The 27,025-nt window shown below is 38.8% G+C and overlaps 2 protein-coding genes and 2 long non-coding RNA genes across 10 annotated transcripts in view; 2 read left to right on the top strand and 2 right to left on the bottom strand.

Annotated features, from left to right (window-relative positions):
* LOC143414937 (uncharacterized) overlaps nucleotides 1-5,906 on the bottom strand; it is a 9,561-nt gene extending 3,655 nt beyond the window's left edge. For all 3 annotated transcript variants that reach the window (XR_013095541.1, XR_013095543.1, XR_013095542.1), the window contains exons 1-5: nucleotides 5,771-5,906; nucleotides 5,464-5,587; nucleotides 1,470-1,574; nucleotides 1,337-1,399; nucleotides 1,042-1,192 (exon numbers count right to left, since the gene is read on the bottom strand). This is a non-coding gene — a long non-coding RNA (uncharacterized LOC143414937). The remainder of the gene's footprint in view (nucleotides 1-1,041; nucleotides 1,193-1,336; nucleotides 1,400-1,469; nucleotides 1,575-5,463; nucleotides 5,588-5,770) is intronic.
* The window catches only part of LOC101468839 (adenylate cyclase type 8), a 21,081-nt gene extending 10,421 nt beyond the window's left edge, over nucleotides 1-10,660 (top strand). For all 5 annotated transcript variants that reach the window (XM_076879972.1, XM_004565636.3, XM_076879971.1 and 2 more), the window contains 17 exons: nucleotides 501-612; nucleotides 838-965; nucleotides 1,038-1,196; nucleotides 1,355-1,589; nucleotides 1,685-1,873; nucleotides 1,966-2,066; nucleotides 2,752-2,953; nucleotides 3,758-3,859; nucleotides 3,959-4,086; nucleotides 4,170-4,251; nucleotides 4,370-4,528; nucleotides 5,451-5,597; nucleotides 5,689-5,781; nucleotides 5,889-6,003; nucleotides 6,621-6,745; nucleotides 6,819-6,917; nucleotides 7,374-10,660. In XM_076879972.1, coding sequence (XP_076736087.1) covers nucleotides 501-612; nucleotides 838-965; nucleotides 1,038-1,196; nucleotides 1,355-1,589; nucleotides 1,685-1,873; nucleotides 1,966-2,066; nucleotides 2,752-2,953; nucleotides 3,758-3,859; nucleotides 3,959-4,086; nucleotides 4,170-4,251; nucleotides 4,370-4,528; nucleotides 5,451-5,597; nucleotides 5,689-5,781; nucleotides 5,889-6,003; nucleotides 6,621-6,745; nucleotides 6,819-6,917; nucleotides 7,374-7,556 — 2,359 coding nt within the window. In that variant the 3' untranslated portion in view covers nucleotides 7,557-10,660. The remainder of the gene's footprint in view (nucleotides 1-500; nucleotides 613-837; nucleotides 966-1,037; nucleotides 1,197-1,354; nucleotides 1,590-1,684; nucleotides 1,874-1,965; nucleotides 2,067-2,751; nucleotides 2,954-3,757; nucleotides 3,860-3,958; nucleotides 4,087-4,169; nucleotides 4,252-4,369; nucleotides 4,529-5,450; nucleotides 5,598-5,688; nucleotides 5,782-5,888; nucleotides 6,004-6,620; nucleotides 6,746-6,818; nucleotides 6,918-7,373) is intronic.
* Nucleotides 6,624-13,614, bottom strand: LOC143414938 (uncharacterized). Its single transcript, XR_013095544.1, has 3 exons — nucleotides 13,454-13,614; nucleotides 7,348-7,538; nucleotides 6,624-6,755 (listed from the first exon to the last, which is right to left on the bottom strand). It is a non-coding gene; the product is annotated as an uncharacterized LOC143414938 (long non-coding RNA).
* xdh (xanthine dehydrogenase) lies at nucleotides 10,931-27,025 on the top strand. The gene is made up of 35 exons (XM_014408774.3): nucleotides 10,931-11,310; nucleotides 12,295-12,352; nucleotides 15,454-15,550; nucleotides 15,703-15,811; nucleotides 16,414-16,540; nucleotides 16,646-16,707; nucleotides 16,786-16,878; nucleotides 16,967-17,047; nucleotides 17,581-17,725; nucleotides 17,840-17,932; nucleotides 18,160-18,311; nucleotides 19,216-19,309; nucleotides 19,685-19,794; nucleotides 19,909-20,093; nucleotides 20,446-20,608; nucleotides 20,692-20,781; nucleotides 20,960-21,129; nucleotides 21,214-21,340; nucleotides 21,412-21,531; nucleotides 22,010-22,106; nucleotides 22,183-22,307; nucleotides 22,404-22,537; nucleotides 22,606-22,693; nucleotides 22,805-22,891; nucleotides 22,979-23,170; nucleotides 23,253-23,398; nucleotides 23,613-23,694; nucleotides 23,792-23,887; nucleotides 24,036-24,239; nucleotides 24,344-24,396; nucleotides 24,478-24,592; nucleotides 24,798-24,863; nucleotides 24,979-25,167; nucleotides 25,255-25,422; nucleotides 25,971-27,025. Exons 1-35 carry the CDS (start codon nucleotides 11,212-11,214, stop codon nucleotides 26,019-26,021), a joined length of 4,068 nt encoding a protein of 1,355 aa, XP_014264260.3. The 5' UTR covers nucleotides 10,931-11,211; the 3' UTR covers nucleotides 26,022-27,025.

Genomic DNA, 27,025 nt, shown 5'->3' with positions numbered 1-27,025 from the left:
CTTTAACCACAGAGTTTTTTATCAAAAACCTCTAACTTTAGGCTTTAGTTTAGCTTACTTATTGTGGAGCCAACCACATACCACACAGCTATAACGTAGTCCAACTCATGGACCTTTGCTGAGTTTCTTCCTCCATTGTCCCATCTTTCTATCTACTTTTAAAAAAAAATAAAAAAATGCCCCCAAAATTGATTAACGCTTGAACAGCCAGCAGGTGTGATTTTTTGTTCTGCAACAACACCAGTAATAATGCAAAGGCATAATTTCTTAAAGAAGTTTTTAGCTTTCATCTAATGTAAAATAAGACTGAACAGGTATTGTTAGTGGTTTTATAAATTATTTCGATGATTTCATTACAGATTGTAAAGTTAAAAATGTAGAGGATGAATAAAGAATATGTAAAGGTCATTTAGCCAAAAACGTATTGCAGTAGTGGTTTTACATTGGTTTCAGTGGGATTAAAATGATATTCTCATGATGAGAATTTTGCCTCTCCACAGCATCCTGTTTGCAGACATCATCGGCTTCACATCGCTGTCATTGATTCTTTCGGCTCAGGATCTCGTTAAAACCCTCAATGAACTCTTTGGTCGCTTCGACAGGCTGGCTGAGGTCAGATCACCTTGTCAACTGCATCAGCTCCTGTTTTATGTGTTTGTACCAGTTAAAGGATTGGTGTATTTGTTATTCTACTAGGGGTTCTTTTGTTAAGTTTTGTATAAAGTTTTTTCATTTGAATTTAATCTTTATTTGGCTTTTGCCATTTATTTATTTATTTAGTGTTTTTTAAATGTACAAGGCCACAGTTTTTCTTTTTTCCCCTGTGTTTGAGTACAGGACCACCAGTGTTTGCGCATTAAGATTCTGGGTGATTGTTATTACTGCGTATCAGGAGTCCCAGAGCCTCAGAGAGGACATGCCCGCTGCTGTGTGGAGATGGGCCTCAGTATGATCAACACTATACGGTACCAATCATCTGTGGCTAACACAGCCCTACAGCTGTTTCCACAAAACTTCATAGGTGTATTTCATTTTAGTTACGTTCGTCGGGAGCTCCAGCAGGAGGTGGACATGCGAATAGGCGTCCACTCTGGCTCCGTTCTTTGTGGTGTTTTGGGTCTTCAGAAGTGGCAGTTTGACATCTGGAGCTGGGACGTGGACGTCGCCAACAGTTTGGAGGCTGCAGGAGTGCCTGGGTAAGACAAATTAATACATAATATATCCTTATTACTTAATTGCCAAACTGCAGTTTGCTATAGGTGTCATCCCATAAAGTTAATCTTAATGATTAAAATACAGAAGATTTTTGTGATGTGTTCATGTAACACTGTTGTACATTTTCATCTCCTTTCAGTCAGGTTCACATCTCCAAGGCCACTCTGGACTGTCTGGGTGGGATCTATGAGACAGAGGCGGGACATGGCCAGGATCGTAGCGAGTTTCTACGGAAACACAACATCGACACATACCTGGTCCGTCCGGCATCGAAGGAAGATGTGGAGCCGCCTAAAGCAAGGCGCCCCAGTTATGACGAGATAACAACGTGGAGTGCTGAGCTGCCATTTGGAGACATCCTAGGAAAGAATTTTGTGAGTGCAGAAGACAGATTCAAAGTCCATTAGTACTTTTCTGATTGAATTTCAATAACCTTTGACCTTTTGTTGTATTCTTTGTTGGTTCACAGATCCTTGCTACTTTTACCAATGGTTCACTGACCCAGCTGCCCAATAATATAGCAGCTCAGCGCTCAGGAACACGGGAGGTGAACAAGAGGATTCGCCAGGCCATGGAGGTGCGCAGCAGTGAGCGAATGAGGAAGGAGCACATCACGACCTTTACTCAGGTGTTTAAGGACTCCCATGTGGAGGGAAAGGTAACACGAGAATCTTTTTTCTTAGTAGGTTTTTTTGGGGGGGTGAAACTGGCACCTTGAAAACAGTCATTAATAAAATGTTTGTCTCTCAGTATTCTCAGATGAGAGACGAACTCTTCAAATCTAACATGGTTTGCTCCTTCATTCTGCTGCTGCTTTTAATGACAGTCCAGGTGCTAATCCCAGCCCCAAGGTATAGATTTTCCTTTTGTTAAATGATGTAAATAATTGTAAATGATGTTTGTCCAATTATCCAACAATTGGAAAAACATAAGCTTAACATGTAAAAAACAAAACCATAGAATTTGTATTTAATCTTCAGATAAAACTGAAGACACTGCTATTGGTCCTGATCATATTTCAACTAGTGTTACTTTCTACTGTAACACGTTCAGAGTCACTGAAATCACCTTTTTCCATTCTGACCTTTATCTTGACCGTGTCTACATGCCAAATACATTAAATTGCTGCCATGAGATTAGATATTTGTGTTAACGAGCAGCTGTAATTAAATATATATTGAAAATATAAGACTTTGTGATCTTTTCAGCACCAAAATGTAACAGTACAAAAACAAGCTTCTGCAAATGCTTTTTTGTTTTTTATGTTAATAGATATTATTTTAACAGCCCTCACATCTAAAAGAGAAAATCATCTGCATAGGATCAGGTACCAATTGTTTCTCTGCACTTTTTGGCTCGATATAATAATTTATCTGGTCATGCTTAGAGATAAATGAAGCTAAAGATGAAACAAATTTGTTTTCCCCTTAAAAATATTATAAATGTTATACAAGGAGAGGAAACATCTTGTTCATGCTGACCGGAACTTCTATAACAGCTGACATGTGTGTGTTTAGTAACTTTTTGTTCCCACAGATTGTGTCCAATGGTCGTTCAGTTTGTGGTCAGTGGTGGCATTTACTTCCTGCTCTTGCTGCTGACTCTGGGGGAGGAATTTAAGCATTGTCCTGCTCCCCTCCAGTCAATCTGCTGTTGGGTGCATGAAAACAAGAGTGCCCGCATGCTGCTCACACTCACTGCCATCACTGTCAACTTTGGAATCGCCTCTGCAGACATTGTAAGTCTGATATTGTTTTTATCAAATCAACAACTAAGATATGTTATAGGTCATAAATACCGAACGATCATAAGAAAAGATTTGAAAACCAAACAAGCTAACATATTAAATCGATTAAAAGAACATCATTGTCCGCCTCAGCATCACTTCTGTAACAGTTGCTGATGTGAATGCTGAGAAATGCAAAGAATGAAGCAATTTGGGGGAAAATGAATTCTCCAAAAATATTGTTTTACATTTTAAGCAGCAATGTTGACACAACACAGTGTGAGGATTACTGTTTGATGATGAGTCTCCATCAGTATAAAAGAGTATCAAGAGTATTGATTGTAATCACCTTGAATTTCTAAAGTTTTGCAAAAATGTGTTCTCTGTAAACGAAGTGTGAAATTACATCACTTTGACAGCATTGTCGTTTCAACAACTAAAAATGTGTATTTACACATTCTTTAGTTGCACTGGAACAGTGTTAACAGCAACATAAGATAAAATTAAAAATTTTCTTACAACAATGGGAATGTTTGTTTGAAGCATTTCAAGAAGTCCCTCCATTTTTGCATTGCTAGTGTTTTCGTTTAGTTTCTTGGTATTTTGTGCCAAAAAGTAATGACTCACCTGCAATAACGTGCACATCTTATTGTCTATTATGATTTCCCATATACTGACAACCAATCTTTTATGTTAAACATTTTTAAAAACCTCAGTGGGAATAATAGCTTCTTCCAGCAACTTACTGAAAGGCTTTGGTACAAAGAATTTAGTACAAAATAACTTGTTAGAAAGCTTCTTGCTTGCTTCCACTAGCTGTGGTGTGATTCATCAGAAACTGACATCAGCAACAGGGACTCCCTGCTGGCTCCGCCTCCCTCGGCTTGGACCGATATCAACATTTGCACATATCCAGAGGTGAACACTCAAACATCACATGAACTCAGAATCATGATGACATTGTTTTGATTAGTCAGTAACCATTTTTAAAATTATCACTGGCCTTTCTGTGTACAGTACATGGTTCTAAGTGGCGTGGTTGCTATGGTTACCTGTGCCGTGTTCCTCAGACTGAGCTGCGTGTTGCAGCTGGCCGTTCTACTGCTGTTTGCTGCCCTCTACACCTACATAATCAAGAATTACAGGTACAAGTTCCATTCAGGTCATGTTCCTGTGTTTTTGTGTAAAGGTGTGGAAAATAAAATGTGGTCTCCTCTGTTGTTGTCAGGTCTCATCACTTGTGCAGGAATGGAGTCTGTGTTGTTCTTATGCTGATGTTTGTGGTGGCTGTCCTCTTCAACAGCAGACAGGTGGATTCTGTTAAACACGCTACCAGCTTTTATTGCTATCAAGCAAACAATGATAACCCTGATATGAATTCAGTATGCTAATATCCACCACTTCCCTCTTCCATTTCTTCACTGGTAGCTGGAGGCGACAGCACGGCTGGACTTCCTCTGGGGCCTTCAGGCAAAGAAGGAGGTGGAGGACATGAAGGAGCAGCGGGAGCACAATGAGTGTCTGCTGCTCAATATCCTGCCCGCACATGTTGCCCAGCACTTCTTGGAGAGAGACCGCAATGATGAGGTACCTGATGCCTTTCACATAGCAGCCAACTTGATTTCCTATTGAGTTTTGGAGCTCCAGCATTAGCATTCTGGTCACTGTCATTTAGTTTTTTCTAGTCAGAAGTGACCATATCTTTATGAGAGAGGATAACTAAGTTATCAGTTAATCAAAGCTAACTTCATTATCATGCTCTGGCCATGGGAGCATCACAGGACTACTGGGACCATTACACAGACACAGATAACTGTTAATCAGTGTGTAAAAAAATCCTAGACTTCCTTCAGCAAAACAGGAGCACAGACTTCTTGGGTGATTTATGAGTGCAAGTAACCATGCAGCAGACATATTATTGGTCAGATAATTGTATTGAAGTGTTCCGAAAAAAGGTCCAAAAAGAGGGTAAAATATCACTGTATACTCATGATGTGATTCTGTATATTACCAAATTACACAAATCAGTTCAAACACTGTCCTGAGGTCAGAGTTTAGATTTTCCAATTAGCTCAGATGTATAACCTCCTATGTCATCATCCACCTGTCATCCAGAGGCCACTCCTCCAGACTTTCAGCCTTGATAAAATTTAGGCACGTGATTTCTAAAAAATTAAAAACAAACAACACTCGTACAGTTATATTTATTATAAATATATATATATATAAATTACTGTATAGAACAGCTGAGACTTTGTAAGAATTGGAAGTGGTTTAGATAATATTTTGTGGCCATTTGCACATTTTTTGAGTCTTTCGTGACTTTTTCAAGTTTTTGTATAATTGTTTCTCATCTTTAAATGCAAGGTGTGACATATGCCCTCAGACCTCATGACCAGTAGGCCTGATCAATAATCGATATTTACTTATTCTATTAGTATGAGTCATATTAACAGAGCATTAAAGTGTGTGTGTGTGTGTGCGTGCGTGCGTGCGTGTGTGTTATCAGGAGTTGTACTCACAGTCGTATGAGCGAGTGGGCGTGCTGTTTGCCTCTCTGCCCGGATTCTCCGACTTCTACGAGGAAAAGGAGGTCCTTCATCAGCATGTTGAGTGTCTCCGCCTCCTTAACCACGTCATCAGCGACTTTGATGAGGTCATAAATCACACACACACACACAAACGAGATATGTTTTGTAAACTTTATTAAATGTAGTATTTTTTACCTTTGTGTTTGTGTGTTGTAGCTGCTGGATGAATGCTACTTTCAGCAGGTGGAGAAGATCAAAACCACTGGCAGCTGCTACATGGCAGCTTCAGGCCTCTCACCTGACAGGCAGGTGAGTCCTGCTGTTACATCACAACACTTAAATGCTCCCTCTGAGCCTCTTGTCAAAGGCTCTGATGTCCATACACTCTTCATTCAGACGTGCATGTGTGTGTTCAGGATTGTGAGGATGGCTGGAATCACCTCAGTGAGCTGGTCCTGTTCGCACTCGCTATGCAGGAAACTCTCAAACACATCAACACACAGACAGGAAACAACTTCCAGCTCCGTGTTGGTAAGTACCACACACGCACGCATGCACACACGCACGCGCGCACACACACACACACACACACACACACACACACACACACATAAATACCACTTTAGTACTCAAAGAAAAAAATAAAAATCTCTCTAGTTAGAAAGAGTTTAGAGGGAGAATTTGAAAGTTTTAAACAAACAGTTAAACCAGTAGTTTAGGTGCAAAGGTGAAAGATTTTCATCAAGAATGGGAATCATAAAAACATCAGAAATGTAAAAATGAACAATTTCACAAATGTATTTACTTCTTTTTATTTTATCTATAAAAAATCATTCTTTAAAATTCTTTGAAATAGATTCTTTAAAAATCATTCTTCTTTATATATTTTAAATGAATCATTGGTAAACAGTAACAAATATTTTAATATGTTTTTGAATAATGAACTTTTTAAAAGAATTACAAAATTACAAACATGTCTAGAAAATAATTTTTAAACAAAGTTTAATGTAATATTATTATTTTCATTATTATTATTACATTTTTAAAAGCTTTAGCAAAAATTAAAAAAAAAGTGTATCTTTTTCCCTTATTATTATTGTGTATTATTTAAACACTCCATGACCTTTGACCTCTAACATCACTTCGAGGTGTGGCTCACGGTCCGGTGATAGCAGGTGTGATTGGAGCCACCAAACCTCAGTACGACATCTGGGGGATGACGGTGAACATGGCGAGCAGGATGGAGAGCACCGGTGTGAGCGGGCGGATACAGGTGAGCTCACCTGTTTGCAGAAACATGAGGTCATCACTTCAACAGGTTTTTAAATGTCGTCCTTTGTGTTTAGGTCTCAGAACACACCAGCTCTATTCTGGTTGAACGAGGCTTTCTGAGGCAGCTCAGAGGGGACGTTTATCTCAAAGGGATTAGTGAACGCCACGGAAAGGTGAGCCATCATCATCATGTGACCACACACATGACCTAAAGATCTAAACTATGAGATTTAGGTGCAGGTATGAACAAATGAGTTTGAAAATAGTTACATTTAACATAAAATTAACATAACATTAAAAAAAACTGCATTTTAACTTGGAGGGTTTATATTTAAACAAAAAAGTATATATCAAGAGTATGACAAAAAATTTGGAATTTTTATCATACAAATCAAAAGAAGTCAAAATGATGAGAAAGTGCATGACACAATTGTGCAGGAAAAGTGTGTCATACATTTTTGTAAAATTTGCCTAACACAAGGAGATCATTTTTATACATTTTTACCCCAAAAATATAAACAGAACTTTTCATAAACATGAGAAAAATATTTCAGATAAGAAAAATATCATGTTTAATGTATTAGTTACATAAACTGTACACACCACTGATCAAAGTGTTTTCCCTTCAGGTTCGAACATACTTCGTGAGCAGTCGGGAGGAGCGATCCAGCTTTATAGAGCGTGGTGGGGGGCGGGGCTTCAGCCTCAATAGGAACACACTGGGAGCTGTGGTCTACAGTTTGGTTCAAGCCCAGAAAAGGGAGAAGATGAGGGAGGAGAACGGAGGCTTCCACCTGGTGGAGGCGTCGTGAGGAGGAAAAAAAGGTTTGGTTTTGAGGGTAAAAGGTAAAACTGTCAACATTTGTGAAAGCTGAAATGTTGAAGGGGGTAAGGAGTTTGAACATTCATCTGCATCGTCTTAAAGTAAAGGAAAGATTAGTAATGATGGTGATGGATTGTTGTACTTTTGCTCTGTGTTTTGGAACAAACAGCTCCTGTGGTGCTTTGCAGAGCAAAGCTAACAACATGGAATCATGCATGTGCAAATTAAACATCACTAATCACTGAGACACTGAAGGAAAGTTAAAAGTGGACAGATTCTCAGGGGACCTCTCATGTGTCTGTTACTCTGGTTTCTAAGTGGATTCCTGAAGGTTTATTCTGGATATTCAAGCAGCCTTCCTTTATAAGACTCGTCATTCTGCCAAGACTTTGATGCAGAAAAACATTCATGTTTTATTTTATGTGTTTGTGTAGGTTTGATTTCCTCATATGAAACTATGGGTTTTAAGTCAATAAAAGATTATAGTTAAAATTTTAACACAACATGTAACTTTTTACAAAACATATTTGTAAAAAGATTTTATGAAAGTGTGAAGAATTTTCTTATATTTCTTATATTAAGCATTTATTTACTGTGTTTTTATTCTTGCTGTTAAAGGTTTCAAACTCTTCTAGCAATTTTTTTTTTTAAATTGTCATAACTTTGTCTGACCACCAGATGGAGCCGCGTGCAGGACCAAAAACATTTCAGGATCAAAGCACTTTACATTTAGATATTTTAGATTTGTGGATATATAAGAGACACATTAAGTTGTGACAGAACTTTGTTTGTCTACAGAGGACAAAGTGTGTCTATAAGAAGCGTTGATTTAAAAAATAAATAAATAAAAAGGAAAAATAAACGTGGGTTTGTCCCTTGCAGTGTTTTTTTGTGGTTAAATGTTTGAGCGCTCTTATATTGTGGCTAATTTACATTAAAGATCTGCCTAATATTTGACAGCTGTTAATGATACTATTTTGTTATTCTAATAAAATAAACAGGAAAAGAGAAATTGCTAATTTCACATGTGTTTACCTTTAAACTTGAGTAGATTTTTCATTTCTAAAAACACTGAAACTTTTCTTTTAGTAAATCCAGCTCCCAGCTTAGGTGTAACTACTAACAGGGTGGTTGTTGTTCTTTTCATAACTAGATTAGGATGATGTAAATCTAATCTTATGTGAAGCCTGTATTAAATGTACCTCAGTGCTCAATCTTATGACTCTTGTGATTGCTGAAAGTAAAAGTCACAGGAAAAGGAAAGTAGATGCTGCGTTAATTCAAAGGTTAATATACCAGAAAATTATATAAGTAATCTGGACCTTACAGGGACAACTACGACTCAGGTGAATAACAACAAATGACATATTACAGTATGCCATGTATGTCCTGCAGTATGACCAACAGGTCCAAGTTTTGGACACAGAGTTACACCTGACTCTAGAATTCACTGGTACAGATTTCATGTTCAAATTCACGGTTGACTCAGCAACTGTCCGAGTCCCGTTGCAAAACCACAAGACCAATTGCTCATGGTTAGTATGAAGTGTTTGTGCTGAAACGCTGTGTTTGGTTTTGTCCATTACGACCAGACATCTCCACTTTGGTCTTGTCTGTCCCATAGACATTGTTCCAGAAGTCTTGTGGGTTGTTCAGATGCTACTTTGCAAACCTAAACTGTGTTTAAATTTTGGAAGGCAGGCCTTCCAAACCACCAGCTTTCCGTGTGTTTCACACACTACTCGTGCATTCTGGCTTAATTTTTGTTTAAAAAATAATAAAATGGTTCAGTATGTCATGTTTTGTAGTTCTGCTGAGGTTTTCTTTACCTAATTGAAAGACCTACTAAGTACATGTTCAAGTTCATGGTTGATTCATATCATGTTGTGAAAAACCTTATAATATAAAGAGAATTTAATTTGTTTTTGCCATAAGCGGACTGAGATGGAAAATGTGTTTTAGGAAACTTTCGGGTCGTACAAACACTAAATGCTTTCTGTTAGCAAATCAAACTAGAATGGCACAAATGGCATAAGAACTCATTCACTACTACTTTAAAAACGACTTTCACCGTTAATATTTGTTGGCTAACCTCATGTGAAGATTGTAGCCAGCGCCATTAAATATGATGTACCTCAGGGCTCAGTCATAGGCCCACTGTGACTGTGAATTTAAAAGTCAGTTGTTTATAGGCAAAACAGTTCTATTTGTCTCTTGTATAAACCTTAAAATCCTCCACAACAAACACATCCATGTACATGTGTAACAGAGAAGCAGAATAATTGTGTGGAGTCTGGTTGAACTTTCATTTATCAGCATCTCCTGACTATAAGCGGGGGCCTTTGAGGTTACGGAGGGCAAATCAAATGGATTCACAGCTGGAATCCAGATCACATGAGTCTGTGAGTGATCTGATGTATGTGTGAGGAGAAAGCAGTCTATTCATTGTGCTGTGTTACAAAACTGCATGTTGGCTGACAGGTCTTGTGACATGAATAAATATTTCCGCTCTACAGTCTATAAACCATATAATAATAATAATAATAATAATAATAATAATAATAATGATATAAAGTTTAAAATCACTGAATTAATTGTTTTACACTTTGAGCTGATGGCGATGTACTGGATTTAAACTCTTTAAAATGAATAAACTCTTAAAAACTGGTGTTATGTTTAAAAAAAAAACCTTTAACTTTAAGGAAATGTTTTCACTGTATTTGTTTCATTTTATACCTTTTACTTCTTTTTATTGTTTTGTCAGTATTTATGGTTGAATTATATTCATACTACAAATTATAATTCTTTTCATTATTTATGTACATTTGAATTCTGAGTTTATTATGCATTTCATTTTTCCATTTGAGTATGTTAGTATGTTTTCATAGTCATCTGTTTTATATTTACTTTATCATCATTGTTTTATTACATAGATCTTGTTGTTACATATTTTAAATTTGAATTTCTGGTTTTGTCTCTATTTCCACCTTTATTCAATCACAGTTTGTTTTCTGGCTGTGACCTTCAGTGGGGAGGACTTTGTTGTTGTTTCCAGTCATTGTTCATTAAAGCTGCTGATAAGCTGTGATTTACCATGATTTTCATGTGTATTTGATGTCAATAGATGTAGTTTGAGGGTTCTGTCAAATGCAAAGATAAATTTTCAGTCTTTACTTCAAGGTAAATAAAAACTGAGCAGGAAGCTGACCTGACAGACTGGAACTCGTGAGCGGCTGTGTCAGCTTGAAATTCGTATAATAGTTATCCAGTAACTAGTTTACAGCTATTACACAACTATTATACAGGACTGTGACCTTTGACCTCCAGGTATGCTCATAGCTGTGAATAATTGTTCAGAACAGGAACATCTGCAATGTTAGTTCTGCAGGTCATTCACACACGTTTATTTTATTTTTTTAAGTGAGGGGAAAGAAGTTTCAGACTTTATCAGTTAATCCGCACATGACTGATCATGATTTAACGTTTGATTATTGAGCGCGATCGAAACATCTGAGGGATTGCTACGCTCCTGAACGCACCTTCAGGTTTTTGTGGGAGGAGAAGGGGGGCCGGACAGGACATGCCTCCCTCCAGATAACTGAGCCCACGAGGCCGGATCATTAAAGACCAGAAACACCAGCACCATGGAGAGGGCACAGGAGACCGGCAACATGGGGGACCGGACAGGAACCAAGACCCGGTCTGGGTCTGATGAACTCATCTTCTTTGTTAATGGGAAGAAGGTAAAAATATTCATCTTTTAGCTCATTCGTAGTGACTTTACTGTGATCTCAGTCTGCCTCTGTAACATTTATATCATGCTTAATCCATCTTAACGATAACAAAGACCATGAACACTTAATTATGTAAGAATTTAGACTGTGCTTCAAATTGCAGCTGAATCTCCTGATTTTTTTTTATTGTAATCCAAGTAAATTGATTCTATTAATGTTATATTTTTTCACAAATAAAAGAACAAATGAGCAAAAAACTAGTAAAGTAATTAGAAAAAACAGAAGTTTGTTCAGATGAATAAAAAGTTGGGATGAAAAACTGAAGTATTTCAGAATGTGGAACAAAATGTTGGTGAAAGCAAAACATTGATGACTTACAGGCGACACGGTGCATTAAAAACACATAATAACATTCAGTTTGCTTCTGATAAGTGAGACAAACACAAAAAAGCTGGTAAAATAAATCATAGTAAGCTGTGTATGTGTAGCTGATACTCAGTGAAAGCTTTAATGTTTGTGAGAGGGAGCAAAATGAAAGATTCATTCATTAAAATACAGGATTAATTCAAAATATTCAGAATGTTACATTGGTCAGTTATACTACGCTTAAACCAGAGTCCATGCAAGTTTTAGTATATTTTTAATTACTAAAATCTAGACCAACATTTAATGTTTTATTTCTGATTCAGAATGTTTGATTAATGTAAATTAAGTTTATTTTGACTTTATAGCTGCAGCGTCCTCCTGGTAACTGACTGTTAGTTTGTTTCTGTAAATTTAAACTGGAAGGACATGAGCTGCACTCAGTTTACCTCAGCTGCCATCACTTTTCTGTCTCAGAGCAGTGAATAACTTGTTGATAATTAACTGTAAAACACTGATTTATATGTCCTGGTGTATTTTTCTGTGTATTTTTAGTCTTTTCATGTTGATTAAAATGTAACTTTTGAGCTTCTCTGTACTCTGAAAGATTGATTTGTGTTTGTGCTTCAGATTGTTGAGAAGAACGCAGACCCTGAGATGACCCTGCTGACATATCTGCGGAGAAAATGTATGATCACACATAAAAACACACACACGTCTGTACAGTGTGTAGTATAATCTATAGAGTAACACATATAGTGTAGTGGTAGATAGACTTTGTCCTCAGTCAGTGGTTTTTTCAAGTTCAAGTTCAGCCTTGTTTTTTCACTGTGCAGACGTTCCTGTTTATCTTTTTCTGTCACTGGTCACGTTTCCACCTTCAGCCTCGCGCACACTACATGAAGAAAAAGGGGAAGAACCCAAAGTAACAACCTAACCAAATAACGCAGCTGTTGATGTCTTTAATATGAATACAGAGGTTTAAATCAGTGGTGTTTTTAAGTGCTGGTTTGGTTTATTGTTTTTCTCATGATGAGCGGCTGCGAGGTCAGTGACTGTCTCTGCAATCAAACAGTCAAAGTCCAGCACTTTCCAGCATTTGGGATTTGTGCCAGAAAGCTTTCCTCTCTCATTTCCTGAGTGTTCATCTGTCATTTGTATTTCATAATTTATGAAATATTAAACTGTGACTGATGTTTCAGACTGCCCTCACAGCACAGCAGTATCTTTCGTGTCCCACTAGAGGAAACTGAATTCACAGGAACTATTAAATTGCCTTTAATAATAGTAAATAAAAGGAGCTAATTACAGGAAATGAAAGCAATCATACTAAAATTGTGCAGTATTGTTCACCATTAGATGTGTATACCACAAGTGTACCGTTTGTTACTAATGGGTATAAATATAAAAACATATTCCCAACTTTGATTTTTAGTTCAGTTTATTTAAATCTTATTTATATAGCACCAAATCAGAAGAGTCACCTAAAGCCACTTTATGTTGGCTTTAGGTGACTAACAGAGATGGGCAGTAACGCGTTACTGTAATCTGATTACTTTTCCCGAGTAACGAGTAAAGTAAGGGATTACTATTGCAAAAACAGTAATTAGATTACCGTTACTTTCCCGTAGGAATGCTGCGTTACTAAAACTGTGATTTTTTGCCAGAATGTCTCACGACAGTGACGTAAGCGAGTGCGCCGTTAGTGACAACAGCTGTGTGCAGATCAACAATGGATCACAGATCGATTGTGGGAGAGAGTATGAGCGTGCAGCGTGGAAGTACTGACCTTACTTTGAGTTCGATTCCATAAAAAGTGACAAAAACATTAGCGTCCATCGTGCGTGGGAAGAAAACTTCTTTTTACAGCGAAAAAAACCCCTAAACTTCCAAGCAAGCTCCGAGAGCGCAACGACGTAATGGGAAACTCACAGAGACACTGCCGTATCCTTCCACTGACCGCTGCACACCTGCACCAGGGTAAACCTCCGCCTACCGCAGTCCTGCTTTACAGGTGAAAATAGAGCAACAGGACCGCTGAGTCTTTGACTTTATTTATGTTCTGCTGTGTTTTACTTGCACCTATTTGAAAGAGTGAGTGTAAACACAAAAAATATTTTATTTTATGTGCTGGAATGTGTAGAAAATAGGTTTAAATGTTAAACTAATTTATTCAACTCAGAGAATGTTGCATATAATTAAATTTTTGCTTGATGCATAAAGTTAAAAGATTAAAACTGATGAAACAAGTTTAAAAAAAGAGACTTTTCCATTTGATTACATTTTGTATGATGGATTATGTAGAAAAAGTAGAATTGGGCTGAAAGATCTATGGCTTTATCACCTCTTCAGGTTGTAAATCGTGTTTTTAAAAAGTAACTAAGTAACTAAGTAATTAATTACTTTTGAAAATAAGTAATCAGTAAAGTAACGGGATTACTTTTTTGGGGAAGTAATCAGTAATTAGTTACTGATTACTTTTTTCAAGTAACTTGACCAACACTGGTGACTAAAGCCACCTAAAGCCAGAGAAATTAAACAGATTCAGAGCATCACACTTTTTAGGTGTTACAAAAAAAATTCCAAGAAATATTCCATCCACAGTTCGGAAGCTTCTTCTTGCAGTTTGTTGAATTACAGCTATTCACTGAGACTGCTATCTGCAATTTTCCGTTACAACAATATTCTTGTAAATGCTGTGGTTACAAGTTTACGTTCATTATTATTCTATAAATGTTACAATGAGAGCAGCAACAACAGATTTCAGATTATTTAGAACCAAACTAAAACCTATTTTTTCATTTGTATAGCACTTAGAATAACAGGTTATCCTGGATGCAAATTACCCAATAAAGGGTCTCTAGTGCCTTTTGAAGCACCTGAACCAATTACAGAGCAGCATTTTTAGTTCTATGAGAGTGATTAGAGATTTGTAAAAAAACTGAAAACTGTGTTTGATCGGTCTCAAATTATTTACTGAAATGATTTCCATCATATAGTACCATAACATAATCCCAAATCAATACAAATACAAAATTCCTCAGCCCTTTCAGCCTGACCTGGCCCTGGATGAAGACAATGATGAAGAAGGCCCTGCTAGCAAGCAGATGGCTTTGAAGCAACAATTATTCTCTGTAAAAATGCTTACAAATGTATGTCAAAGGTGTCCTAAAGCTCAGGAAAATGGGATGATGCTCTTGAACACAAGGTTATCTTTGGCACTTTTTTGACAGTAATCCGTCGCCTAAAAGTAATCATTTATAGTTGTGTTGGTCTTTTCCTAAACCTCACAGAATAGTTTTTAATGTCTAACTCTAAGTGAGTTCAGTGTCTAAACCAAATAGCGTAATTTTAGTACACACCAGGATCAAAAGACATTATACTCCTTATACTTGGAAGAACATCATTTTCCCTCTTATTGTGTATTTCGTTTGTATGTTCGTTCTTAAATTTCTTTAAAAGTGGTTTTAAAATGTCTTTTAAAGTCTTAAACTTGACCTGTTTATGGCTGGAGTAGCCTGCCCGTACTTGTATATATCTGTTTATATTCCACACAAAGACAAAATGAGTCGAGTATCATGTCGTATGAGAACATCTCAGTGACGTGTTCAGTAACAGTCAGAGTTGCTGATTCAGGTTTTACAGCCGGTCTCTGAGAGCATAACTGTACTCCGACACGCTTCATGACCACATCCAGTGATTTAGTGATTTCACAGTAAAAATGTGTGTGTGTGTGTGTGTGTGTGTGTGTGTGTGTGTGTGTGTGTGTGTGTGTGTGTGTGTGTTCAGTGGGTCTAACAGGAACCAAGCTGGGCTGTGCTGAGGGCGGCTGTGGAGCCTGTACTGTAATGCTGTCCAGATACCAAACACACACTAAGCAGCTGCTGTATCCTTACTCTGTGTGTGTTTATACTTGCGTGTGTTTAAAATGTATGTTGTCAATCAGCTGCACTCATGTGGTCCATCCATAACAAACTGATTTCACAGCTGCTAAATAAAACATTTGAGAGCACGTGAACAGTCTTTAACTGCATCCAGTCATTACGCCATCAACGCTTGCCTGGCCCCTCTCTGCTCCCTGCACCTGGTGGCCGTGACGACTGTGGAGGGAATCGGCAGCGTGGCGAGGAAGTTGCACCCTGTCCAGGTTAGAAAAAACAACAAAAAAACAACACATACCTGAACACAAAGGAACATAAGGAACTTGTGTTTCTGTAACTGAAACAAAATGGATTCCATAAATCAAAAATGTAGGTTATTATCTCAAAATTGTTGAAAACATTAAGAGACAATGTTAGAAACAAGTTTCCATGGTAACATATTGCCTTAATGACCTGTATTAAAGAGGCATTTGTCTATGTTTGACCACCAGGGGGAAGAAATTTTACCTACCAGCTAGAAAATGACTGCATTACCTCCTTCTAACAAAGCATTTTTACTCAATTAATTATTTGTATATTTGTACAAAGTTACTAATGAAGCAACTTTTTCAGGTATTAAATTGTTTTTATTGCAAATATTTAAATGGACTTTAATATGACCTGTAGCAATGTGAAACTTTGCAGTTTTCTACTAGCTAGCTAAAACTAGTTTCCTTCCTAATGGAATTGCCGTTGAAGAAAACTGTTGAGGAACCATTACAATGTTTTCCTAAAGCTTTTTCCTGAGGCTTCAATTGCAGTAAATACTTGTACATGTATTTACTTTTGTAAATATTTCCCCTAATGGGAGTTTTTTTTCATCATTCAGGAACGAATTGCAAAGGCTCATGGCTCTCAGTGCGGTTTCTGCACGCCAGGTATCGTCATGTCCATGTACGCCCTGCTGAGGAACAATCCCACACCTATGATGGCCGATATGGAGGAGGCTTTCCAAGGTCCTGCCAGAGACAGACTGACTTTTGCTGTTTATTAAATAGGGAAAGAAACTACGGAAGCAGTGATCAGACCTGATGTTTCAACACAAATTATCACATTTTCAGGAAATCTGTGTCGTTGCACTGGATACAGGCCAATACTGGAAGGATACAAGACTTTCACTGTGGTGAGAAGACACCCATGGAGAAGGTTTATTTTTGCCATTACTCTGTTGATGACAGTCCGTTTGTGTGTTTTCCACCAGGAGGGGGGATGCTGTGGAGGGAGGGGGCAGAAAAATGGCTGCTGTATGAGTAATGTGAATGGAGCACAGAATGGTTCAGAGGAGCAAATCAATGTAAGTGATCTTCATTCTTGTTGTTAAAAACTATTGAACAGCCTGTTGAAGGTGTTTGGATGTAAACTGCGTGTATGTTTTTACACAGGAAGCTACGTCTCTTTTTAACCCTGCAGAATTTGCACCCTTTGACCCGACGCAGGAAGTCATCTTTCCTCCTGAACTCATGGTAAATTCACACAAACCCAAGCACACAATCAAGCACAATCACGTTGGGGTAATTTTGGGGAAAAAAACAAAGTACCTACTCTAGGTGTAGGAGCTTCTGAAAAAAATGCTAGGAGGTCTTGACATTGATGGGTTAAACCTAAAAAAACATCAACATCTACCATTTTCCATATGGACGTCTTTTCTTCTAAAGCACCTGTGTAAATGTAAAATGACATAATGGAAACAGAACAAAATTATCAGTATACAAGCACCTTGATTTGATTTGAACATGAGGCCAAGATCCTGAGAAACAGATGGGTGCATCCAGGTGTAACAGGAAGTTAGTTCTTGAGCTCTGGCTGATTTGATCACTAAACAAAGGCAGGTGAAGCTTCAGAGGTGGCTGTGACACATCAAGCTACATTTCCATAAGCACCATGTGAGCTGTAGTTCCACAGTTTCCCTCCAGTCATTTGTTGTGCTATTGATATGTATAATGAACTGATTTCGCACATTGTGTTTGTCCCTCTCCTTCCACTTTATTCCACCCAGACTCTCTCTAAAGATCGGAAGCCACATTCGCTGTGTTTCCATGGTGAGCGAATGACATGGCTGCAGCCTGACAGTCTGGATGAGTTTCTGAATCTGAAATGGAAACATCCAGATGCCCGTGTGGTGGTGGGAAACACCGAAGTTGGTCAGTCTGGTTCACTCAGATCATTCATTCACTCCTTCATTTCACAATTAGCACTCATTTACTCAGATAAATACTAACTTACTGACTCATTCACTCTTTCATTTATGCCTTCAGGTGTTGAAGTTAAGTTTAAGAACATGGTTTACCCAGTCATCCTAGCTCCAACCTTCATTCCTGAACTGAGCGCAGTGACTCACGCTGAAGATGGTGAGTACAACTCACGTTGATACCACTGCTAATAAACGTTTCCTTCTGATTGCAAATGAATGAATTAAATAAGAAAGTGGAAAGTAAATAAGAAAGCAAACTGGTTCTTATCACTGAAGAGTAAGTGTTAAGAGAACATAGATTGTCTTCTAAATCAAAAAGGTTAAAGGTTGCTGTAGCTCAGCGATGGGAGAAGAAGCAGTGATGAGAAAATCTCTTTGTTTCAGGGATTGTGTTTGGTGCAGCATGCACTCTCAGCCACATGGCGGTGGTGCTGAGGCAGGCAGTGGAAAGTCTTCCTCCTCATAAGACTGAGGTGTTCCTCGCTGTCCTGGAGCAGCTGCGCTGGTTTGCTGGAGTGCAGATTCGTAATGTAGCGGTGAGTTACCTGGACTGACTGGTACAAAAGTTGTTTGATTCTAGGACACTAGACCTTTTCCAGGACACTAGACCTTTTCCAGGACACTAGACCTTTTCCAGGACACTAGACCTTTTCCAAGACACAAGTGGGTACTCTGGTGGGGTAAATTTAGGTTCTATGTTATAATGGACCTTTTTGAAGAGATACCCAGTGTGCCTAGGCATGAGGGGCCAATGGAGAGTGTAACATCACCAATCAATACACAGAGACAGCAGAAAATGTCAATAATTTCAAAGTTAATTGACATTTTCAATGATACTCTGGTCCAATGACAATTAAGGTTTAGCTTTGGGGATTATGGAGTGTTTCAAACAATTATATAATTTCTATGATAGTACAGGAGGTGCGTGAAAACAAGAAAGTACTTTAGGGGGCAAGAGAGTGGGAACATCCCAATATATGCAGGTTTCATGGGGGAGTTTAGGGTACATACAGAGAGGTAGTAAGAGGTTTGTGGTTGATGCCCTGTAAGACAAAACATTTCTTCTATGACATACACCAAGTTAGTGGGAAGTTTCATTCGTCTTGGATGTGGCAAAATATACAGAGCAATTTGCATTCAGTTGGATTTGGACCTTTCCAAGGAAATACCCACTGTAGCATAGTAGAAATATACCAGTAAATACACAGAGCTATTTTGTTGTTCACAAGCCTTCAATGACTGGGTATAGAGTAAATTTAGAAGCAAATTTAATCCAGTATGATTTTGAAAAAGGAGTTTTGCTCAACAATAGCTACTGAACCATGCCTATAAGTTTAAAGAACACCTTACGTCATAAAAACATTACTGTGATATAAAAAGTTGAGACTGTCTTGTTTTCTGTGACATTGTGATAAGACGTGATTGTGTCGCGTTTTTCAGGCTGTCGGTGGAAACATCATGACAGCCAGCCCCATATCGGACCTGAACCCGGTCTTTATGGCAGCCGGCTGCAAGCTCACTCTGGTGGACAAAGGTAACAGCACACACTTTTATTCTGGTTGACATAAGGTGCTGATAAAAATTCAAACTAAACTATCCATTCAAGGTAAACCTCCAGAAAAAACATCAGACAAATCTCATTCAGAGCCTGCCTGAGAATCTGCCTGATTTTAGGTTTTTCTTCAGTCTCACAGTGATCAGGTGTCTGATCATCTATCATGTGCCAGGCGCTGCTCACAGGAAATTCAGCTGTTTCCTGGTTACATTTCTCTAAGCTGTAGTTTACGTGTTCATAATAATAACTGTATAAATGTTTGAATAAGAATTACCATTGACAACCAGCTGTTCTTGTGGCTTCCATGTGTTTTGTCTTGTTGACCCTCGCTTTTGACCTCTGACTGTCCTTCAGATGGAAGCCGTGAGATTCAGATGGATGATGGGTTCTTCACAGGTTACAGGAGGACAGCTCTGCAACCTCAGCAGATCCTACTCTCAATTCATATCCCATACAGCAAAAAGGTCGAAGCAGTTTTGTTGATGCAATTACTTCCTGTTACATTTAAACCCCTCCAACCATTTCCTGTGACCACCTCATGTGTTCTGTCAGTCAGCGACTTTGTTTTCTACCTGCAGACTCAGTTTGTGTCTGCCTACAAACAATCCCCTCGCCGTGAGGATGACATCAGTATCGTCACAGCAGCGATGAGCGTCACCTTCACCCCTGGGACCGATGTTGTTGAGAACCTGAGGCTGAGTTTTGGTGGCATGGCACCGACCACAGTACTGGCTAAGAAGACGGCAAACAGACTGATTGGAAGGTAAGAAGGAGTCAAAGGAAAGAAAGATAAAAAATAGAGAAGGGAGGAAGGAAGGAATGGAAGAAAATGGAAATAAGTATACAGGGAAAGAATCAAGAAATTGTCAAAAGAAGTGATGATTTAAGAAGAAAGAAAGGAAGGTAGCAGGAATTATGGGAGGAAGGAAAAATATGAAAGGATGTAAGCACATAGGATGAATGAAAGAAAGTCATTAAGCATTAAAGAAGGGAGGAAGTAAAAAAGGGACGAAGGTCAGGATGAACAAAAAAGGAAAGGAAAAGAAAGGAAAGTAACAAAGAAGAAAAATAAGAAGGAAGGATAGAAGGCTGTAAGAATGTTTGGTATCGTACAGGCCGTGGGGAGAGGAGCTTCTAGAGGAGGCTTGCAACTCAATGGCTGAGGAGATGAGCCTGGATCCGTCTGTGCCGGGTGGCATGGTGACATACCGAAGAACTTTAACTCTGAGCCTCTTCTACAAGTTCTACCTGACAGTGCTGCAGAAGCTCCGACTGCAGGTCTGTCTGTTTCCCATCATCAGATTTAAACAACAATTGTCATGTGATTGTTTTTAACAGCTTCTCATTGGTCCATCTCTCAGGGGCTAAAGGTGGCCGAGGTCACCTCAGATTGTCTGAGTGCGACTGAAGTGTACCATCCAGAGACGCCATCCAGCGTTCAGATCTACCAGGTACAACAAAGTGTTTTATGTTATTCTTAAATGAATGTCTACAAAATATTCAAATTTTTCAATTTTCTATGAAATTTCAGAGTTTAATTAAAGTAAATATTTATACATATATAATCTCTGGAAATGTAACAGATTGAGATTTATTGTCCATGTATGTATTTCGAATCTCCTCTTGTAGGCCGTGGCAAAGGGGCAGAACCAGGATGATGTGGTGGGCCGTCCCATAATGCACCTGTCGGCCATGAAGCAGGCAACAGGTGAGGCGGTTTACTGCGATGACGTGCCGCTGTACGAGAACGAGCTCTACCTGTCACTCATCACCAGCAGCAAGGCCCACGCTCGAATATTGTAAGACACCTGTAGAAAACACCCCTGTACTACACTCACCTGTCCAACAGATATATGTCATGTGTAACCAGTTATGTGTTACAGGTCTATAGACACGTCAGGTGCTGAGCGTTGCCCTGGTGTCGTCTGCTTCCTGTTTGCTGATGACATCCCTGGCAGTAACACCGCCGGATCTCTCAAATTTGATGAGACTGTCCTTGCTGACGGCGAGGTTTGTTTTCTTCCAACCAATCATCAGGCTTTGTAGGGTTGAGGTTGATATCTCGTCTGTCCTGTGTGCAGGTGACTTGTGTGGGTCATATCATTGGTGCTGTGGTGGCCAAAACTCAGCTTCAAGCTCAGAGAGCCACCAAAGCCGTGAGGATCGAGTATGAAGAGCGGCAGCCTGTCATAACCATACAGGTGAGAGCTGACACACCTGAGCTGCTATTGACCAATCATTGATGATCTTTGATGGTTATGTATCCAGAGTGAATGCTGATGTAACATTTTAAACATGTCGATGTAATTTGACACAAAAATAAATCTGCTACCATCTTAATTTCTCAATGTAAATTTACATTTAAAGAAAAAATTAAATTAAATGTAACTTAAATTTACATTATAAAATAAATTTGCACTTACAGTTAACATTGTTAAATTTTTACCATTTCATTCTATTCTATGTATTTCAAGAATTTCTAGCTTCACTTTTTAAAGCATTTTCTGTTGTGTAGAATATAATCTACCTCTAGAATATGTACCTATCTTTTTTATTGCATAAAGTCCAGTAAAATGTTGTAACTTTGTGTTTTTCTAGCAGCTGAGAACCATAAAATAATATTATTTAAATTTTGACTTTTATGCTTAAAATAAAATGTTGTGTTGGTTTGATTGACAGGAGGCTATTGCTACCCAGTCCTTCTATCAGCCAATCAGAACCATACAAAAGGGGGATTTGGAGTTGGGGTTTAAACATGCTGACCACATCCTGGAGGGTAGGACTGTCTCTGTGACTCTATGTGACTCCTCACTTTTCCAGCTGGCATTAATTTTTGATTTGCTGTCTGTCAGGTGAGATGCACATCGGTGGTCAGGAGCATTTCTACTTGGAGACAAATGTTACTCTGGCTGTTCCCCGAGGAGAGGATGGAGAGATGGAGCTCTTTGTTTCCACCCAGGCACCCACCCATACACAGGTAACTCCAATGCTCCAAAACACAGGTAACAATAGCATAAAAACACACACAAAATAAGATGTAATAAATTAACCTATAAGTGTGTCTCTGATTCAGTCTCTGGTGGCAATGGCATTGGGTGTCCCTGCAAACAGGGTGGTGGTCCGCGTGAAGAGGATGGGCGGAGGTTTTGGAGGAAAAGAATCGCGGACCACTTTGCTATCCACTGTGGTTGCTGTGGCAGCAAATAAGTAAGTCCATCAATTTTTAAAACCTCAAGAATCTAACATTGGTAAGAATCTGGCTTTCTGTGCTTCAGACTGAAGAGGCCTGTCAGGTGTATGTTGGACAGAGACGAGGACATGCTAATTACTGGAGGAAGACATCCCTTCTATGGTAAATATAAGGTATGAGGAATAGTACTACTATCAGTGTTGGCAGTAGCAGCAGCTATGATACTTATGGCAGTAATTTTAATTTTTGAAGGTAATTTTACTGATCCTTTTCTCTTGCTGCAGGTTGGGTTTTTAAACAGTGGGAGAGTTGTTGCCCTGGATGTGACGTACTATGGTAATGCTGGAAACTCCATGGATCTCTCTCAGGCAGTGAGTATTATTATGAACCACAGACCTTATTCATCTAATTACATGGTATGCTGATAACGCCCTAAAGTTAGCTGTGTATTCAAAAAGATTGTGGAGCGAGCTCTGTTTCACATGGAGAACTCATATAGAGTGCCAAATATACGTGGCCGAGGTTTCCTGTGCCGCACCAACCTGCCATCCAACACCGCTTTCAGAGGCTTTGGAGGGCCACAGGGTATGATGGTGGCAGAGAACTGGATGACCGATGTGGCTCAGAGTCTGGGGAAGTCGCCTGAGGAGGTTGGTGGATAACTGAAGTTGGATAAACAACTAAGTCTAGTTAATGAATGGCAGTCCAGTCAGTGTCTCCATCCTCCTGTAGGTTCGGCGGTTGAACTTGTATATGAAAGGTGATTCAACTCCATTTAATCAAGTCCTGGACCAGATCACCTTAGACCGCTGCTGGGATGAATGCATGTCACGCTCTGGATACCAGCAACGTCGAATTGCCATTGACCTCTACAACAGGTAAGAGAAATTTATTTAGACCAAAATTTCAGTACTTTTGAGTGGATAAGAACAAGTTTCGAAGCAATTTTAGCAACGCAAGAGGTAATAATTATCCAGTCTGCATAACTTCTAAAAATGTACTTTGTGGGATGAGACGCAAAAAGGTTTGAGAAAAGAAATAAAAACATGAAACTTACTTTTTCAAAATGATCATTTTCTGTTTTCTGGGCAGACAGAACCGATGGACCAAACGGGGAATTGCTGTTGTTCCTACCAAATTTGGCATCAGCTTCACTGCACTTTTCCTAAACCAGGTCTGATACACAAACAAACAAATATTTTAAGTTTAAACAGTTCCTATTATTCTTTTATCGTGAGCAGCCTTGATTGGTTGTTTTGATTTGTCTTCAGGCTGGAGCTCTGGTTCATATCTACACAGATGGCTCAGTGTTGTTGACTCATGGAGGGACTGAAATGGGACAAGGACTTCACACCAAGATGGTTCAGGTAAAGGACTCCACTCATCTATTTAAAATCCACATATTTATTTCAAACATCACATTGGATGTTTACAGTTTTTACACTACTGCAATTTAGTGAGAAGCTGTTCAGCCATTCAGAAGCATTCAGAACTGTCTTCGCTGTGTGTTTTCAGGTTGCCAGCAGAGTTCTGGGTATCCCCTCCTCAAAGATCCACATATCAGAGACCAGCACCAACACAGTTCCCAACACCAGTGCAACCGCTGCCTCTGCATCCTCAGACCTCAATGGTGCTGCCTTGAAGAATGCCTGCGAGATCCTGCTGAAACGTCTTGAGCCATTCAAGGCCAAGAATCCTAATGGAACGTGGGAGGACTGGGTAAACAGGGCTAAATTTGTCATAGTACTTTTTTGGGGGGGGGTTTATTCCCATTAAATATTCATCTTTTAACTGTACTTGGTGTATTTGTGTCTGTTTACCAGGTGAAAGCAGCTTACTTTGACAGAGTCAGCCTCAGTGCAAATGGTTTTTATAAGTGAGTTCACCAAATGAATCATTGATTAACTTCATATTACAACAAAATGAAAGGTTTCACTGTTTCCCGCTTTCTTATCAGGACTCCAGATATTGGTTATGACTTTGAAACAAACTCAGGCAGAGCCTTCAGCTATTTCTCCTACGGAGTGGCCTGTTCAGAGGTGGAGATAGACTGTTTGACCGGATCACATAAGGTCTGCACCAAGTACAGCTACATTTATCTGAGTTCAAACTCTTGAATCAAATGTTTAAAACGTTTTAAGGAACTCTGACTGATTTTATCACCTCTGTCAATCTGATTAAGGTGTTTAACACCACATTTTTTTTCACTTTTTCAGTTTTTCAATTTTACTGGTAAATTCTGACTTGAGATATTTTCATGACGTATTTGTCTTACAGAACTTGAGTACCACCATAGTGATGGATGTTGGCAACAGTCTCAACCCAGCTATAGATATCGGGCAGGTGAGATATTCAAGTATTATTCATACATAAAGACAACTGATGGATCAATGAACCAATAAAAGAAACAAAAACCACATTTTTATGGTACTGATTCGTTCCTCATGTCTACATTTAGGTTGAGGGAGCATTCATGCAGGGTCTGGGTCTCTTCACCCTGGAAGAGCTTCATTATTCACCCCAGGGAGTCCTCCTCACTCGGGGTCCTGGTTCTTATAAAATCCCTGCCTTCGGTGACATTCCTACCCAGCTTACGGTCTCGTTGCTTCGTGATGCTCCTAATGACAAGGCCATCTTTGCCTCCAAGGTAAGAAATCTGGTAATGCTCAAGACAGTTTAAAAACTGATGATCCTGGATCTAACGGACTTATACTTTTTGTTTTTCCTTTCCCAGGCTGTAGGTGAGCCTCCTCTCTTCTTGGCATCTTCAGTTTTTTATGCCATCAAAGATGCCATCAGTGCTGCACGGGCAGAGTCAGGGATTACTGGGCCATTTAGATTGGACAGCCCTGCTTCTGCCGAGAGGATCCGCAATGCCTGCAGTGACCGCTTCACTAAACTGGTATGAAAATCTTGTGAAAGATCTGGCTTGACAAATCAGGCATAAAAGTTTACACTCAGTACATAAAAATGAGAGTAACTACATCGTCCATGTTCTCATTGCAGCATAACTCCAACTTTTAACAAAATACTTTTTGTGATGTTCAAGTTTCCATTAGCTTTTATTGTTAGCTTTTATGCCGACGACGGCATCCTGTCCATGAAAAGGTTTAGTGAGAATCAGGTCTTGTTACAGCTCTGGATTAACAGTTTTATTTCTTTTCTGCCCAGCTGACTCAAACTGCACTGTTGTCAGATTTGAAGAGATAGGATCCAGATAAACATGCAAAGAAAAAATCAAAAAAATCAAAAGAATTTCAGCTTTGTGGGTATAAAAAAGAACGGATGAAACAAATGACAACATTTAGGTTTTACATTGTGAGATGGTTAAATCTTTTTCATGTCTTTAAAGGAGAAATTGAAAATATGCAGAAAGGTCATTTGGATAAAAGAAACTGAGAGACCTAAAACTGTTTATATTTGAACTTACCAGCTGTTTTTCTATTGCAGTGTCCTCTGGCTGAAGCAGGAACCTTTATCCCCTGGTCTGTTCAGGTGTAGGACGCTCCACTGATGATCAATCAAAAAACCTCAAGAACACATTAAGCCACGTTTAGCCTTGTTACCAGAAAAGCTCCTGAAGGACCAAATATTACGCAATTATGATAGGATTAGAATATTAGGATATCCTGGTGCTACTCTAATATTTGTCTACTGATACAGAATTAATAGGAAAGAATTCAATATTTTTTGTTACACTTTCACTTTAATATTTCAGTTGTAATTTTGTAAACTCGGTATTAATCAAAGGGGACCTTTTCTGCATTTTCTGTTGCAGAGTATATATAATATTGCAGTGTTACAGAGCTAACGTTAGGTCATTATACAGACAAAGCACAGCTCATAGCCAAGAGCTGCTGCACTTCTCCAGCCTTTCATGAGCTGTCCAGTTATTAGAATGTGAGCTTTTCTGTGGGACGGTTGTTAAAAAAGGTTTAGATAACCACCGTGACCTAATTTCCTATTGATTTGGAAAGTCTTGTTGTCAAGCCTCAACATTTTGACCACTATAGTCTTTTTTTCAAGCCAGAAGTGACCATATTTGGAACAAGAGGGAGAGCTGTACATACACAGATATCTGCTTATAGGTGCTAAATAATGCAATAAAAGTCCTGCAATTAGCAGTTAGCCAAAGAGGTCACACATTAAATAATGCAAACTTTAAGCCTCTGTTAAATTTAAACAGGCTAAAAACATGTTTATTTCAATTATAAAGCTGGACATTTTAACATAGGAGTTTATTGGGACTGACTCACTTTTAGAGCCTCACAGGCACATTAGGGGAACTGTAGGTGTTGGCTACACTTTTCAATCCCAGCAACTACTTCTTAGTTTCGCAGATGATAAACTGGGAACTACACCAAGTCCCAGTGTGAGATAAATAAGGATAATTTTGAACAGTGATTCCTAGAATTAAAAACAAGCAGAAAAGGTCCAGTTTAAATTCTGACTGCTTTGCTCAAAGCAATTGTTGCAATATGAATGAAATAAACATATTAAACACA

This window comes from Maylandia zebra, linkage group LG23, assembly GCF_041146795.1.
Source record: "Maylandia zebra isolate NMK-2024a linkage group LG23, Mzebra_GT3a, whole genome shotgun sequence".
Classification (NCBI taxonomy): domain Eukaryota; kingdom Metazoa; phylum Chordata; class Actinopteri; order Cichliformes; family Cichlidae; genus Maylandia; species Maylandia zebra.
This window is presented reverse-complemented; position numbering and strand designations above follow the sequence as displayed.

What these genes read in the sequence shown, in the direction of transcription:
- xdh (XM_014408774.3), top strand. Translation starts at nt 11,212, where the DNA reads ATGGAGAGGGCACAGGAGACCGGCAACATGGGGGACCGGACAGGAACC. An exon ending in TCTTTGTTAATGGGAAGAAG is followed by an intron (nt 11,311 to 12,294) that starts GTAAAAATATTC and finishes TTTGTGCTTCAG; the next exon opens with ATTGTTGAGAAGAACGCAGA. An exon ending in GTTCAGAGGAGCAAATCAAT is followed by an intron (nt 16,879 to 16,966) that starts GTAAGTGATCTT and finishes GTTTTTACACAG; the next exon opens with GAAGCTACGTCTCTTTTTAA.